Source organism: Heloderma suspectum, chromosome 2 (assembly GCF_057233095.1).
Source record: "Heloderma suspectum isolate Gila_16-S chromosome 2, 16-S_ref, whole genome shotgun sequence".
Taxonomy (NCBI): Eukaryota; Metazoa; Chordata; class Lepidosauria; order Squamata; family Helodermatidae; genus Heloderma; species Heloderma suspectum.
In genome coordinates, this window is record NC_139459.1 from 339460332 (window position 1) to 339477709 (window position 17378).

Sequence of the window (17378 nt, forward strand, 5' to 3'; positions counted from 1 at the left end):
TTGCAATTTTATGTGTATGTCTCTGAGAGTGTGTATGGCTGACAGCTAAAAAACTAAAATTGACGAGTGCCCCCCCCCCCATTTTGCAGACAGGCATTTAATCACTCCTGATCCGGAAGCACCAGATAATCGAGGAGCTAAAGAGGGAGAGAAGGAGAGCGAGAGAAAGAAAGAGAACTCGGCCAAAGTGCTGGGGATGGGCAGGAAAGAGAGCGACTCCGGATCGGACTCCGCGTTCAGGCTCCGTTGGTTCACACGCCCGGGCTCGGGTTCCTACTACTAGGAGTGGATCAGGCTGCAGCACAAACGACCACACGCCTCGCTATGCAACAGTAAAGAGACCTGCCGTCCAGGAAAAGTGGGTAAGGCAAACAAGACCGATAGCGATGGATGGATGGATGGATGGATGGATGAATGGGCGGAAGTGGGCTTGTCAGTTCATCCAATGAAGGGATGTAGAAGAAAGGAAAAATAAAAACCCACTAATTCCTTACCCTTCCAGTGCATATTGCCATTTATCACATGTGTAGCCCTCTCACCCTTCCTCTGAGCTCAGGGCAGCTTTGTTTTGTTTTTTGTTTTTTTAAACCTCACAACAGTCCTGTGAGGTAGGCCGGAATGAGAATTGCCGCATGCCCAAAGCCGTGAATGAGATTTGAACCTGGGTTTCCTCAAACACAAACCCAACACTCTCTAGCCGCAGCACACCTCACAGGCTTAGTGTGGCAGTGAATTCCCAGATGGAGGGAGTTCAAGCGAGCTGCCACTACAGCCTTTCCCAGGCTGGTGCCCTCCAGATGGGTTGGACTAAAAGACCCATAATCCACAGTCAGGACAGCCAATATGATGGGAGCTGTAGTCCAACCCATTTGGAAGGCACCAGGTTCACCAGCCTGTGAAACGCTTGTATATTGAGTCAGACAACCAGGTCGAGCAACAAGGGAAGGCATGGGCGGGCATCTGCCGAGAGCCCACACCCCAGCAGCGGCCCACCAACAAAAATCCACTGGAGTTGCTCCTCCTCTTCACCATGGCAGCCTGCTTGTTCCCCTGCCTCTCGTTCTGGCCCAGACAACGGTGGTAGTGAGAAGGAGGAGCAGCAGATACCGCTGCCTACTTGCTCCCTGGCTCTCTGCCTGTCAAGCAAGTGGTAGCAGGGATGAGAAAGAGGATGAGGGGCAACAGCAGCCAGTGACCATGGTGGCGAGAAGGTCGACTCACTGAGGGAGGGGCCCATGGAGGATGGTTTGCCCAAGTGCCCTCAAAGGCCTGGGGCTGGCACTGCGAAACGTCCTATGTAGCCCAGGTTCTGACTAGAAGCAGCTGACCCAGGTCTAAGGCATCTCAAGTACAGAGAGGTGTTTTCCAGCCCTGCTACCTGAGATTCTTTAAGTGGAGGTGTCAAGGATTGAACCTGGAACCTTCTGCATGCAAAGCATGTGCTCCACCACTGGCTAAGAGGCCTTTTGAATCGTATAATCACTTTCATGGTGTGCCCCCCGCTTCCCGCAATGATGGGTTAATGAATCTAGACTAACTACCATCCTGGTTCAGTGCTCTCGCTCACTCACCTTGTAGACAGGGCTGGCCCTACCATTAGGCAAAGTGAAGCAGCTGCCTCAGGCGGCCGATGCTGGGGGATAGAAGCAAGGTGTTGGAGGAGAATGCTGTGGGTCTGCTCTGCACCCCCTAAGTTAATCTGCAGCCTTCAGGGGCAGTGGAGGATATTGTCCCATCATCAGTGTTGAAGACAGATCCATCTGCCAGTCCAGTCGGCTTTTGTGTGTGGAACGGAGGGGGCGCCATCTTGTCCTTTGCCTCAGGCAGCAAAGTGACTTGGGCCACCCCTGCTTGTTGGGTTTTTTTTTTCACGTTAGGTGTCACTTAAAAAAAAATGGCCTATTTGCATACTTATGGCCACATACTCTCAACATGATTTAAAATAAGATTATTATTTATCTCCTGGGTACAATTCTATGCAAGTTTATACAGAAAAAAAGTCCTACAAATCCCAGCATTCCCCAGCCAGCTGACTGGGGAATGTTGGGAGTTATAGGACTTTTTTCTGTTGTAGGATTTTTTTCTGTCTAAATTTGCATAGGATTACACTTTTTATGTGCTTGACACAGTAGCTGTAATCACAATCAGGGGGGCCAGAGGATGAATTTCCGCACTCTTCATCCTGAAAGGTGGAATGGAGATCCAAATGCACTTCAGTAATTGTAAATACAGTGCCAACGTTTGGTTGCCACTCGGGATTGAGCAGTTTGGTGTAAGACAACCTCATCTTGGTTACATGGTGCTTTGCCCCTTGGCAATTTGAGCTATGGATTAGGGGATTTAAGAAACTTTTTTATTTCAATGTTATTTGTTTGTCTGTTAAATTTGAATCCTGCTTTTTTTACCTACAAGGCAGACTCATTGCCCATCTTGTCCAGGACTGTCTACTGCCAGAGGTAGGCAACACAGCACCCTCCAGATGCTTTGAACTACAACTCCCATCAGCCCCAGCTAGTGTGGCCAATGGTCAGGGATTATATGGGGGTTGTAGTCCAAAATATCTGGAGGGTGACAGGCTGTCTATCCTTGGACTACTACTGTGTCTGACAGTGACTCTCCACAGTTTCAAGTGGGATATTTTCCCATCACCTACCACTTGATGCTTTTAACTAGATATGTCGGGGATTGAACCTGTGACCTTCTGCATGCAAAGCATGTGTTCTGCCTCTGAACCAGGGTCCCTCCTGTCAATGGCTGGCTTAGTGCATTGTGCAGAAGATATTATTTCTTTTCCCATATGGATGGATAATGCATGATGTGGAGAAAGTGTGGATACGGTGGATACAGGTGTGTTTTTTCTATCTCCCTCCATTGTAATACTAGAATTCATGGTCACCCAGTGAAAATTATTGGCACTAGATTTGGGACAGACAAAAAGGAAGTACTGCTCTACACAGCACATGATAAACTTGCGGAACCCTCTGCCTCAAGATGCGGTGCTGGCTGCTAACTTAGAAGATTAGCAAACGCAGAACAATACGCATGTTTGCGTAAGACGTTGTTCAGGTTGCAAAAAGTATCCTCCTTATCTTGCTGTAGAATTTTCATAGTGTGGCATGTTTTTTTCAGTGAGCTGTATGGAGTATATATTGTCCTTTTAATCGATCAACATTAAATAAGGCCTTGCTGGCCTCCAGATTCTTAGAAAGCTGAATTTATTAATTTATGTATTGAATTTCTTAATCGCCCATCTGGCCAGTCACCCAGCCACTCTGGGCGATGTACAGCAATACAACAGTTATAAAACAATAAAGTTCTACATTAAAACATCATATTTCTAAAAATACCCTAACCTACCCCAAATGCCTGCCTGAACAACCACATTTTTAATGCGTGGCGGAAGCTCATTAAAGAGGGGGCATGGTGGAGTTCCCTAGGGAGGCAGTTCCACAGAGTGGGGGCCACCACAGAGAAGGCCCCTCTCCCTCGTCCTCACCAGCCTAGCTGTCCTGGCTGATGGAACACAGAGAAGGCCATCCGAGGCTGATCTTGCTGAGCCGCCTGTCTGGTGTTCCTGGAGGGGCTCCTTAAGATAGGCTGGGCCAGAACCATATAGGGTTTTAAAGGTCAAAACCAACACCTTGAATTTGGCCCGGAAAACAACTGGTAACCAGTGCAACTCCTTCAGCACCAGAATGATGTGATCACACAGGCGGCTGCCTTTAATCAGGCGAGCCGCCATGTTCTGTACCAGCTACAGCTTCCAAACCGTCTTCAAGGGTAACCCCACGTAGAGTGCATTACAGTAGTCTAGATGAGAGGAGACCAGGGCATGCACTACCGATGGGAGTAGATGGTCGGGAAGGTAGGGGCGCAGCTGCCGTATCAGATGGAGTTGGTACAGCACTGTCCAGCTCACAGTTGACACCTGAGCCTCCATGGACAGCTGGGAGTCTAAAATGACCCCCAGGCTGCGGACCTGGTCTTTCAAGGGTAGCTGTACCCCATTCAACACCAGGTCAACATCCCCCAACCTCCTCTTGTCTCCCACCAAAAGTACCTCGGTCTTGTCAGGGTTCAGCTTTGGCTTATTCCTCCCCATCCAGCTACTCACCATCTCCAGACATTTGGACAGGGATTCTACGGCCAACCTTGGTGAAGATTTAAACAAGAGGTAGAGCTGCATGTCATCCGCATGTTGATGACACTGCACCCCAAACCTCCTGATGATAGCCCCCAGCGCCTTCACACTGAGTGGGAGGAGAAGCGTGAAAGCAATTTATAAAGAAATTGTGCAGTGTCATTTCTGGGTGGGCTACTTATGGCATCCTGATGTTGTTGTTAACAATCTGATTAGGGGAGCAGGGTTACACCCAGGGGGCAAACACAGGGACATAGGCAGACCTGAGCCCATGGGGGCCCAGCCCTGAATTCATTCCACTGGGTGCCAATCTATTCCCCAGAGCCCTACGTGTTCCTTGGTGCCAACAGAAGGGTGTTTTTCCTCAGCTTAGTTGCCCTGCAGGTGGCAATTTTCAAAGAGGATTGCAGCTAGGGAGGAAAGGGTTGCTTCTCCCTTCCCCTCATGCTGCAATACACCCTCCCCCAAAGGTTTCCCTGCATAGCAATTAAGCTTAGAAAAAAACTTTCCCCATTGGTTCAAGAAGATCTGGAGCAAGGGTGCAAATTAATTGAAGAATTTATTTTACTTGAGATGGTTTGGATGAGGAATTAATTGGCTGCTTTTCCCTCTTGAGAAATTGAAATCCATCATCGTAATTCTTTCCAAATTTGCACATATAGATATAAATTAGCATATGCAGATTTTATGCAGATTTGTGTACTATGGGCCTGGCCCTCAAAACTTTTAAGTGTCTAGCAACAATCCTTGGCTGGCAACACTCCTGCGTGTGTGTGGGGCGGGAAGGGGGAGGGATTGTTATTGCAAGAGTTAACGTGACCTGCAAAGAAGGGAGTGACTGTGCCTTCTTCTCCAGGCGAAGCACTGTGGGAGCTATCCTGGATCCCAGAGACGACATGCAGGAGAATTATGAGAATGTCATATCTCTGGGTAAGAGTTCCTTCTTTCTCTCCTATAACTAGATACATTGCTAGGGAATTGTTGAGCCCACACAGATGGGCCAAGCAACCCTTGGATTGGGTCTCTTGCGTAGCGTCTGGTTTAACTTATGGAATTCACTGCTGCAGGATGTGGTGATGGCCACTAGTTTGGATGGCTTCAAAAGGAGATTTAGACAAAGGCATGGAGTGATTAGCCATAGCAGCTAAATGGAACCTCTATGTTCTGGGGCAGTCTACCTTTGTATACCAGCTACTAGAGAGCATCAGTGGTTGAGGGTTATTGCCTTCGTGCCTTGCTTGTGGACTTCCCAGAAGCATCTGGCAGCCACTGCTGGAAAAACAATGGTAGACTCTTGGCTGGTCCTGTGGGGCTCTTCTCATGCTCTTATAAAGCAAAGGTGCACAACCTTTTCAGCCCTGGGGGCAACATTAGATGTCTGCTGGAGTGGTGGGAGCTGCACATCTGCACACACACCCCTCACACAAATTCACGCATACATAGACAGAAAGGAAAAAACACCTTTTCCCAGGCAACCAGAACAGATTTTTTTAAAAAGCAAGTACAAAAATGACATTAAAAATGCAGAAAGGATATTAAAATAGACCAAAACAAAACCAAAAAGACAATAATTAGCAAAAAGAATAGGAAGTGATCATACCTACCTTTTTAGGTCTGCAGGGTAATGAGAGCTGGGGTCCCCAGGCCTGATTCTCTCTCTCACACACACACACACACACACACAGACACACTCACTCACACTCGATCTGTCTACACTGGTCAAGAGGGCCAAGTTTGCTTTGCTTGTTGTCCTGGGAGTATGTGTGCTGCTGCTGACAGGGCCAGCCCTACCATTAGGCAGGGTGAAGTAGTCACCTCAGGCAGCAGATGCTGGGAGGCAGCAGCAAGGTGTTCAAGGAGAGAACTCTGTGCCTTGCAGCCTACTCTCTGCCCCCTAAGTTAACCTGTTGCCTTCAAGTTCAGTGGATAAAGTTGTCCCATAATTTGTGTTGAAGACAGACTCACCTGCCGGTCCAGTCAGCTTTTCTCCATGGAACGGGAGGGGGTGCCATCTTGTCCGCCTCAGGCAGCAAAATGTCTTGGGCCAGCCCTGGCCGATGATGATCTGCTCATTGCTCACAAAATGTGCTCCCTGCAGCTCTGAGGCAGAAGAAATGGCCATCAATTTCTTGCTCCACAGAGAATGTCCAGAACGATCTATATATTTTAAAATACTTCAGTTGGCTGAGGGGAATGTTTTTAAAATGTTGTAATTGGCTGGGGGCATCTAGTTTCCTCCATGGTTGCCATGGAGAACCAGTGTGGTGTAGTGGTTAGAGTGTTGGACTGGGGCCTGGGAGATCCAGGTTCTAGTTCCCACTCAGTCATGGGTGACTTTGCACTGACTCTCAGCCTAACATACCTTGCAGGGTTGTTGTGAGGATAAAATGGAGAGGGGGAGGAGGACCATGAAAGCCGCTTTGGGTTCTTTGCAAGAGGAAAAAAAAGGCAGGATATAAATGTAATAATAAAAACAAATTGAAAACCTGATGGGGGGATTTATGGGCATATATGACAGGAGGGTGGGTCAGCGCTGAGAAGCAGCCTGCCTGCCTGGTGCTACCCAGCTGCACACGGTGCAGCGCTGTCCAGAGTGCTTTATTGGTCATTTCTGATCTCTTAGAGTTCTCCCCGACCGGCAGCTGCTCACCTTGTGCAAGTCTCCACTGTGCAGGCACTGGTCAGAGAGAGGTCGGAAATGACTGATAAGATACTCTGGCAGTAGGACACACAGGGAAGAGTGGAGGGGAATAATGCTTGTTATTTCAGTGGAGCGTTTGAGCAGGTGGGGGACACAAGTGGGGCTCCACCCGCCCTGCCCATGTTATAAGCCCACTCGTGAGCAGGACTGAATCACTCAGCAGCATCCTCCCCTGGCCCCACCCCCTCTACCCCACAGGGTAAAGCTCTGATCTCCGATCAGCTGCTGACTGGAGATAAGAGCTTTTCCCTCTGTAGCAGAGGAGAAGCAGCCGCTGGGCCAGATGGGGAATCCCTGCAGGCCTTATCAGGCCCATGGGCCGGAGGTTCCCCATCCCTGATCTGAAGATTTAGAACAGCCTCCTCCAACCTAGTGCCCTCCAGATGTTTTGGACTACAACACCTGTCAGCCCCAACCAGCATGGCCAGTATAGGTCATTTGCATGAGCTATTCTTAATTAGAACTAACTTAGGAGGGTGTGCACACATAGCACAAGGAGATGGGAATGAGGTGGTAGAGTAGATGGTACTACTTCAGACTAGAGGCGGGGCATGCCACTTTTGAACACTCCCCCACATTAAAAAAAAAAAAAAATCCCTGCAAATGAAGAGCTAGCACATCAGGGAGCAAGGTTCTAAGCCAGTCCTTTGTCTGCGAGGCTGGTTTTCTGTTTACATTTAATATAGAGGAGCATTAAAACTCCACCACGTCAGAGGAGGTGGTCCCCTTCCTGCACTCTGAAGTGGTCCAGTGCATTCTGCCATCTTATTTTGCAGCATGTGTAGACTGGACCTTCCTCTTGAGGATTTGCGTTCTGGGTGGATGAGAGTGGAAAATGCACAAAGCGCCTAATATTTGGAAGACCCAGTGGCCCTGTGTGTGGAACTGACTGGCTCCTGAGGTTGGTCCTAACTGAGGCAGAATGACTTGGGTCGATCAAGGCACTGCATCTCATTTCTTTTAAATTACATCCTCCCCTTCCCCCTCTTCTCCCCCCAACCCCACAGCAGAGGAAATTGCGATCAGCTGGCCCCGGATAACAGCTTTTGCCGAGTCTCACAGGAGAAGAGGACTGGTGCCTGGTAAGTCAGCCGGGTGGGGGTGGGGGAACCAAAGGCTATTGAGTTCTCCTCCTCGTTCCACTTGATCAGCCTTCCCCAATCCGGCGCCCTCCTGATGTGTTGGACTACAACTCCCATCAGCCCCAGGCAGCACAGCAGTGGTCAGGTGGTGGGTGTTGTAGTCCAAGCATCTGGAGGGCACCAGGTTGCGGAGTGTTGCTCTTGATCATGCCTCTCCAGGTCCTTGCGTGTATAGGAGACAGCAAAGTTTTCTGGGCAAGTGTGTTGGAGCTGCTTTCACAAGTGATGAGAAGAGGCAGAAATAGATACACACATGACTCGCAGTTCCGCGTAACGTGTGATGGAGAACTTTGCACATCTCTGACGGGGAGATTCACATGCATTTGGAGTTTGCACATCTCCCTGTGAGGGAGGTGCAGTTTCTCCTTCACACTTTTCAGGGATCCTCTCCACCGAGGGGAAAGGCTTTAGATCAGTGGTAAGCGCACACAAGGTCCCGGGTTCAATCCTTGCCATCTACAGGTAGGGCCAGGAAAGATCTCCATCTGAACCCTGGAGAGGTGCTGCCAGTCAGTGTAGACCAGTCTCCTCCAACCTGGTGCCCTCATGCTGGCTGTGGATAATGGGAGTTGTGGCCCAAAACATCTGGGGGAAACCAGGTTGGGGAATGCTGGTGTAGACAGTCCTGAGCTAGAAGGACCAGCGGTGTGACGTCGTATGCGTTCCAGTTTTCGGTGCTTCTTGTGACGTGTGTAGGAGCTATAGAGTAGCAGAGGTTTTCAACCTGGGTCCTGGGTAACCCAGGAGTTGCTCAGTGAGAGAATTGGTGATGGTAGGCAAGCTTCTTGCTCACCACTGTCACTTGTTCCCTGAAAGCCAGAGATTCAGAGGTGTGTTAGGGCAGCCTTCTAAATAAGCCCACAAAACTTGTTGTTGTTGTTGTTCAGTCGTTCAGTCGTGTCCGACTCTTTGTGACCCCATGGACCATAGCACACCAGGCCTTCCTGTCCTGCGCTCTCTCCCGGAGCGTGCTCAAGTCCATATTCATTGCATCGGTGATGCTATCTAGCCATCTCATCCTCTGCCGTCCCCTTCTCCTTTTGCCTTCAGTCTTTCCCAGCATCAGGGTCTTTTCCAGGGAGTTTTCTCTTCGCATTGTTGTTCAGTCGTGTCCGACTCTTCGTGACCCCATGGACCATAGCACGCCAGGCCTTCCTGTCCTGGGCTCTCTCCCGGAGCGTGCTCAAGTCCGTATTCATTGCATCAGTGATGCTATCTAGCCATCTCATCCTCTGCCGTCCCCTTCTCCTTTCGCCTTCAGTCTTTCCCAGCATGTAGCAGAGGAGGAGGAGCCCCCACCTTTGCAACCAGCATGGGACATGGGCTACTAGCCTCTTAGCAGGCTAATAAACATTTTTGCCCTCTACTAGGGGAATGGCAGAAGAGGGACAGAGTGATCTGTCCCTCCTCCACCAGCCCACTGCATTGCTGTACTGGTCACAGAAGAAGAGGCTTCCTTTCATCCATGGCCAGCACAGAAACCAAGCAGAATGTCAGAGGAGGGACACAGAAATCCGTCCCTCTTTGACTAGCCCATTCATTCGCCTGCATGGAATTCTTGGTCACCTGTGGTGACCAGACGAGTTGTTAAATACAAGGCTGCGTTAGGGCCCAATAGGGCCCATGGATGATGTGGGTGACAGGCCCAGTAGAACTGCTCAGGACACTGCATGAACCAACTCTGAACTTCCTCAGTAGCAGCCAAGCCCTCCTGGAAAGGGTGTGCTGAAGGCAGAAACTTTGAAGGGGAAAATGAAAACAAAAACACTGGTCTAAAGAAGGACAGGATTCTAAGCAAAATCCCCATCCCTGCAGAGGCCATTTGCCAGCAAGGGAAAAACACAAACCACCTGTAAAAGAGTTGGGTTGAGCAGCAAAATACACTTGAGGTTCCCCTGCAGTACCAAGAGACCAAAAGAAAAAAGGAAAGAAAATTGCACAGGCAGAGGGGAAGCAGGGTGGGGGAGGGTGGGGGGGAAAGGAAATTGGATACAGATTTGATGGTTGCTAGGCAATTACCCTTTCTTTGCAGTTCTCTTTAATTGCTTGCAGATGATGAGCCAGATCCGCCAGGTTGCTCTGGGAACACAGAGGGCATGATCTGTCAGGCACCTCTACTGTGTAGCCTCCATTGATTTCAATGGCGCACCCATAATAGACACACGCACACACCCCACCACCCAGGATTGTGCCTGTGCTCCTGAGTCAGCAGGTTGAAATGACTGGGATCCAAATCTAAACAGCAATATCCTCAAGTGCAACCTAACCAAACCCCTTTATACTTACACAGTTGTATCCACTCCAGGTGTTTTAAAATGTCAAAACACTAAATAAGAATGTACAATTACAAACGTATCTAGTGAACATGTATTTCTGTCCTTGGGCTGTGGAGGAGCAGCTGAACCCTGGATGGCTGGGCCGTGATAAGTACCCAAAATGCTTGGCTTGTGGCGGAGGTGGTTTGATGATTGGAAGAATTTATGCTATCATCGAATGAATAGGAAGATTTCGACTTGGCAACAGATTGTACAGAGGCAAACAAAAAGAATTTCCCCGGGGACTTGGAATTTTATCACACATTGACTTGAAAAAGACGTTGTGTCATTGAAATAGAATTCTGCTGGTACTCCATAGTGGATATTCATGTTTGTAATTGTGTATTGTTATTTAGTATATTGATATGTCTGTTTGCCAGTGTGCGTATTGAAACACCTGGAATAAACACAATTGTGCATGTATGGCTGTGGTTGTGGTTGTGTTGAAATAGATTGGCGACCAGCCGAGCAATGAAAGAAAAAGGGGGCTCAGGTGTCTCCTAACTGTGTGGGAGTTGCTTAAAAAACATACTGTGCGGTGGTTTGAACCAATTTATAGATGGGGAAACTGAGCCTGCGGCAGGAGGTGAACTAGTTCAGATGGTGAACTAGTTCAGCCTTCCCCCAGCCTGGCGGTCCAACAGATCTGTTGGACTGCAGTACCCACAATTCCCAGCCAGCATGACCATGCTGGCTGAGAATCATAGGAGTTGTGGTCCAACACATCTGGAGGGCACCAGGCTGGGGGAAGGCTGAACTGGGCGGTCCCTTCTTCCCAAGCAGCTGGGTCCTTGAGGTGGAAGGAGGTGGGGTGGAGGAGGCTCAAGAGGGCAGAGGGTGGTCCGGGGAACAATGAGCAGTGATGTCAGGTCTATCAATCTGTGACAGCCTTTTCAATTCCCTTCTCCCAAGTTTCCTTTCCCAGACCCCAGGAGTTACTGGATTCTCTCGTTGTTCCAGCAGATGATGAGATGATGAGTGACAACGAGAATAGGACCGAAGGGGAGGAAGGAGGGGAAGAGGAGGAGGTGGTGCCACAGCAGGATGGAGGAGGCGAGGGCACAGTTGAGAAGGCAGATGCTCAGCAGGACCCGCCAGCAGAGAAGTCCAGGGAGGCCCGTGAGCCTGAGCAGAAGGCCAGCAATGATGCCCCAGACCAGCCGGCCTCACAGGAGCAGCCAAAGAAGCCCCTGCGGAAGAAGCAAGGCAAGCCGCTCCCTCACCGGGGCTTCAAGAAGTTCTCCCCACGTGGCCACCATGGGCTGCTCGGCCACGCTGGCCGGTGCCACGATTGTGGTAAGGGCTTCAGCTTCGGCAAGCGCTCACGGCTGCACGCTGGCAGCAGCGCGGAGAAGCCCTACAAGTGCAACGAATGCGGCAAGTGCTTCCGGCTCAACTCCACCCTGGTGACCCACCAGCGACGCCACACCAGCACCAAGCCCTACCGCTGCGCCGAGTGCGGCAAGAGCTTCAGCGTCGGCTCGGCCTTCATCCAGCACCAGCGCACCCACGCGGGCAAGAAGAGCGGCCCTGGCCCTGGCCCGGCCCGGCCCTGCGAGTGCAACGTGTGCGGCAAGGCCTTTGGCCTCCCGGCCCACCTCATCAAGCACCAAAAGCAGCACCTGGAAGAGAAGCCCTACAAGTGCGGTGAGTGCGGCAAGGGCTTCAACTGGAATTCTCACCTGGAGCGCCACCGGCGCATCCACACCGGCGAGAAGCCCTACGTCTGCGAGGACTGTGGCCGGGCTTTTGCCTGGAGCTCTCACCTGGATCGCCACCGGCGCACGCACTTCGGCAGCATCCTGGCGACTGGCCCGTGCAAGTGCTGCTTGGCGGCGGTGGTGACCGCGCCGGCTGGCAAGGCCAGCGCCAAGCCCTACCAGTGCGATGACTGTGGCAAAGGGTTCAACAAGAACGCGGCGCTGTCCAAGCACCGGCGTGCCCACCACGCCGCCGAGAAGCCCTACGTTTGCAAAGACTGCGGCAAGAGCTTTGGGCTGAATGGCGCTTTGCTGCAGCACCGGCGCACGCGCCACCCGGATGACTCCGCCAAGCCGCACGCCTGCGAGGACTGTGGCAAGAGCTTTGCCTGGAGCTCCCACCTAGACCGCCACCGGCGCATCCACGTGGGCGAGAAGCCCTACCACTGCGGAGACTGTGGCAAGGGCTTCTCGCAGAGCTCCCACTTGGAGCGGCACCAGCGCGTGCACAGGAGCGCCGAGCGCCCGCCCTGCCGCTGCATGGACTGTGGCTTTGTGGGGGCCCAGCGGGTGCGCCGCCGCGGCACCCTGCTGCCCTGCAAGTGCAGTGACTGTGGCAAGAGCTTCCTGTGGCAGCGGCCGGCCTGCCGCGAGTGCGGGAGGGGCGGCGGGGAGGGCGTGCGCCACCAAGGCACACAGACGGGCGAGAAGCCCTACTCCTGCGTGGACTGCGGCAAGTGCTTTGCCCAGAACTCCGCACTGGCCAAGCACCGGCGCATGCACACTGGAGAGAAGCCCTACAAGTGCGAGGACTGCGGCAAGAACTTCAGCGTGCGCTCCAACCTGCTGAAGCACCAGCGCACCCACCTGGGCGAGAAACCCTACAAGTGTGGCGACTGCGGCAAGGGCTTCATCCAGAAGTCGGACCTCACCAAGCACCGGCGTATGCACACCGGCGAGAAGCCCTACCACTGCGAAGCCTGCGGCAAGTGCTTCAGCGTCAGCTCCAACCTCATCAAGCACCAGCGCATCCACCTGGGCGAGAAGCCCTACGCCTGTGGGGAGTGCGGCAAGGCCTTCATCCAGCGCTCGGAGCTTACCATCCACCAGCGCACCCACACCGGCGAGAAGCCCTACAAGTGCAGCGTCTGCGGCAAATGCTTCAGCCGCAGCTCCCACCTCAACCGCCACCAGCGCACCCATGGCAACGACAAGGCCTTGGCTGGCCCTAGGGCCACCCCTGCTCCCTCGCTCGCTGCCAGCACCACCAGGCCTGCCACCCCTCTGCCCGCCTCAGCCTTCTCGGCCTCCTTTGCTTCTCCTGGCCCCCTCCCCATGCTGCCCTCCTTCCCTTCTTCCCCGTCGCCCCTCCCCATCCCTGCTCTGGAGCTGCCTTGGGCCCTCTCCTTCCCATCCCGGGGCTTCCCACACCCATCCTTCCCTTCTCCTGCTCCATCCAGTGCCCAGGCCCCTTCTCTGATAAACTAGCCCCTTCCCCTTCACTCCCTCTCCCCTGCCCCAAGGGTGCTGAACCTCAGACACGAGGGCCAAATCTGGCCCACTAGGGTTCTCAGAAGACCACCCCCCTTCCCCAACCCCCCCCCCCCGCTTTCCTCCGGCTACCAATCATTTGTGCAGTTTTCTCCCCATTCTGAAAGGTTGAAAGGCCTCTCCTGAGGCAGTAAGAGCCTGAAGTTAAACTATGCTGGTGTTTTTGGTCTTTTGGCCCTGCTGCATCTGCCTTCGGCCCGGCCCACTGGAATGCTGCCCCCGAGAGCTTCTCCAAAATGGAATTTGGCCCTCTGGCTGAAAGAGGTCCTGCACCCCAGTCTGTTGTCCTTCCCTCTCACTTATAAATTCTCTCCTTCCACAGAGCCCCATGACAAAGTACACAGTCCTCCTGGGTTGCCCTTCCTGCCTTCCATTCCCACTGACTTGGCCATGTAACTCCCTCTCTGTTGTCTGCATGCCCTGCTTGTAGGCTTCCCAGAAGCGTCTGGTTGGCCAATTTAGGAAACTGGATTCTGGACTAGATGGACCTTTGGTATGATCCACCGGGTTCTTCTGTTCCTCACCATTGTTCCTCCAGGCTTCAGGTCTTTGGCGCAGCAGTCAGACATCTTCTGCTCTATTCTTTTCTGCTCTTACCCCGACAGTTTGCTTTTCTTGCTATGTCCCTGGGGTTGCATCCACACTTGGGCACATCGCGAAAGGCCATAATTTTTTGAATTATGGGCTGTCATGAATGAGGTAGTGTGCTGGTGCTTCGTGCCCAGTCACTCCTGCAGCTGGTGGGAACCAGAACTGTTCCGAAGTTGCTTAGCATTTCATCCAGACCCAGGCCTCCGACTTGTCTCTTCTCCAGCAAGCCAGAGAAAGAACCCGTGGTTTGCTCTAGGATTGTTTCTCTGGCTTGTTGTGGGAGAGGCAAGGCAGAGATCAGGTTCGGATGCAGTGCTAAACAACCCAGGGATGGAATATTTTTTTAAATTATGGGTTGTGGTGGCATGCAAGCTGGGTCTTAGTCATACTTTGAGTAGACCCATTGAAATCAATGGGACTTCAGTTAATCATTACTAGCTTAAGTCTCACTGATTTCAGTGGGTCTACTCTAAATATGACTAAGTCTGGATCCAACCCCTGGTTTCCCCTTCCTTGGTTGGAGAAATTCTGGCTCCTTTGTTTGTTTGTTTTACTACGTCACAGGTCCCCTATATCTTTTCCTTTCCTTTCCCTTATTCAGCACACTTGTAGCATTTGTCCCTGTGAATTGTCCATTTCTGTACCTCCTTCTGTCCTGAACTCATTTTTTTCATCCACACTGCAAAGCTGAATTAATTTGCTAGGTTTATATCTTCTTTCAATACACACAGAGAGAGATTCTCATACCTGCCCTTGTCCTTGCATGACTACGAATCTCTTGTTCTCAAGCAGCCAAGATTCTGCCCATCCTTACTGCAAAAGGTATGCTTGAAACCACAGAGGCAGCATCTGCAATACGCTCCAGTGTTTAAGGGGAACAGAGCTTCTGTGCCTGGCTTAGCACATGGCCATCCTTCATGATTTCCGTTCTTATTTTTCTAGAGCTCACTCTCTGCCTGCCAACTCTTGTTCAAGGCTGAGAGAGAGAGTTAGTGTACATGTCAACTGAACAAATATGCACAATAAGAACATCTGAAAATAAGAATGTTGAGTATAGAATTTGGGTTTCCTTTCGGCAGATTTTTTTAAAAGTTTGGTTAATTTCGGCCTAGTATGAACTGCAATATACTTCATTTTTGCTCTTTCTATCCAAGAAATTGCAAGTAGATAAATAGGTACCGCTTCAGCGGGAAAGGTAACAGCGTTCCGTGCACCTCGGTGTTCAGTCATGCCGGCCACATGACCACGGAAGCGTCTTCAGACAGTGCTGGCTCTTCGGCTTAGAAATGGGGATGAGCACCGCACCCTAGAGTCGGACACGACTGGTTGGGGACACCTTTACCTTTATCCTTTACTATCAGCCAGCTAGCCAATTTTGCTTTCCTTCCACCAGCCTTCATGCAGAGCCATCCCAAATATAGCACACCTATTTTAAACAGTCTCACCTTGGCCCTGATGTTGTAGGAGAGGTTCCTTTGGGGGACTGAGACCAGAGTGTGAACCTCCAGTTTTTCCCTTACAATCCCAGGACTGCTCCAGCATCATTTCATACATATTCCGCTTTCTTCTGCTTTTTCAAGTCAGTGGCCAAGCATATGCCTCTAGGAAGCCCACAAGCAGGAGATGAGGGCAACAACTTAACCTATCCTCCCCTACTGCAACTGCCCCCACTCAGCAACTGGTGCTCCGGGCCACACAGCCCCTGAGGATGGAGGTTCTGTTTAGCCATTGTGGCTCAAAGCTGCTGACAGCCCTAGCCGCTGTGCATTTCTCTAATCCCCTTGTAAAGCCATTTACACCAGGAACCATCAGCACATCGTGAGACGGTGAATTCCATAATTTTGTTATGAGTTGTGTGCTGTTTTCTCTTTACTGAATCTACTGCCAATCAATTTCCAGTGATGTGGGAGAGGGAGAAAAATGTATCTCTGTCCACTTCCTTCACACCATGCAGAATTTTATATACCTCTATAATGTGCCCCCCTCTCCCATACACACACATACACATTAGCCATCTTTTTCCTAAATGAAAAAAATCCCCCACATGCTTCAGCATTGCTTATAGGGGAAAGTATTCTAACCCCTTGATTGTTTAATATAGCAGTTTCTGCAGGTTTACTCAGAAGTAAACTCCATTGAGTGCCATGGGACTTATTCCCAAGTAAGCAGGTATAGGATTGCAGCCTAAGTAAATCCAAAGAAGTCTACAATTTCCGTAGGATTCGAAGGATGCCCTCCTGACAAGTTTTGAAAAATTAACTAGAAAAATACTGATTTCTCCTGCAGTCTTGAAAGCACATGTTCATATTTAGAGACGGTGAAATCGTATATTTTAAATTTGGCCAATCTCTTGTTCCCAAAATAGAGATTTTTTTGGAAAATACAAAGTTCACCTCATGCTAGGAGAATTGTGGGAGCCTCTTGCATCCATACAAGCCAGCAAACTGCCCGACAAGTGTTTGTGCCCAAATCATCCAGAATTCTTTCTTCTGGGAGCACTACGGTAACCAGATGCAAAAGAAGACAGGAGCTCTGCTACCTTAACAGTTGTGTATGAAAGGGAATTTTTACAGGGGCAGCTCTTCTTGGTGTAGTGCTGCCCAAACAAACAATTGGCTGAAGGCATTATTAAACATAAAATTAGTAAGCATATAGAAGGACAAGCCCTTCTAAAAAAGAATCAGCATGGCTTCCGCAGAGGTAAGTCCCATCTCACTAACCTTTTAGAGTTCTTTGAGAGTGTCAGTACGGGGCAATCTACATTGCAACTTTAAAATGGTTTCAAATCAGTTTATCTAAAGGGATCCTGCAGTTTCATGAGGGTAGTGAGAATTCTTTGCTAGAGACCCCTGTCCCCTGCCCAAGCAGCCCCTCTTCCTAGAGCTACAGTTTCCAGAATTCCTGTATTTGGTAGCTGTAATCGCTAAAAAACAGTTTTGAAACCAGTTTAAAGTTGTAATGTAGATTGCCCTAGACAGGGATGATCTGGTAGACGTTCTTTACTTGGACTTTCAGAAGGCTTTCGACAAAGTCCCTCCCCAAACACTCCTGAGCAAACTTGGCAGGCATGGAATAAGAGGAGAGGGCCTCTTTTGGATCAGTCACTGGTTAAAGAACAGAAAGCAGAGAGTAGGAATAAATGGTAAATTCTCCCAATGGAGGGAAGGAAATAGTGGGGTCCCACAGGGATCTATATTAGGACCGATGCTTTTCAACCTGTTCATAAATGATCTGGAA

General features: G+C 50.6%; 1 protein-coding gene across 1 annotated transcript; it reads left to right on the top strand.

Moving 5' to 3' along the window:
• Positions 1–4: 4 nt before the first annotated feature.
• Positions 5–14878, top strand: LOC146355140 (uncharacterized). The gene is made up of 4 exons (XM_084840699.1): positions 5–362; positions 4998–5071; positions 7850–7924; positions 11212–14878. Exons 2-4 carry the CDS (start codon positions 5038–5040, stop codon positions 13485–13487), a joined length of 2385 nt encoding a protein of 794 aa, XP_084696825.1. The 5' UTR covers positions 5–362; positions 4998–5037; the 3' UTR covers positions 13488–14878.
• Positions 14879–17378: the final 2500 nt, after the last annotated feature.

Coding starts and splice junctions, on each gene's coding strand:
- LOC146355140 (XM_084840699.1), top strand. CDS start 5,038: ATGCAGGAGAATTATGAGAATGTCATATCTCTGG. Junction 5,072..7,849: donor TGAGAATGTCATATCTCTGG/GTAAGAGTTCCT, acceptor CCAACCCCACAG/CAGAGGAAATTGCGATCAGC. Junction 7,925..11,211: donor GAGAAGAGGACTGGTGCCTG/GTAAGTCAGCCG, acceptor CCTTCTCCCAAG/TTTCCTTTCCCAGACCCCAG.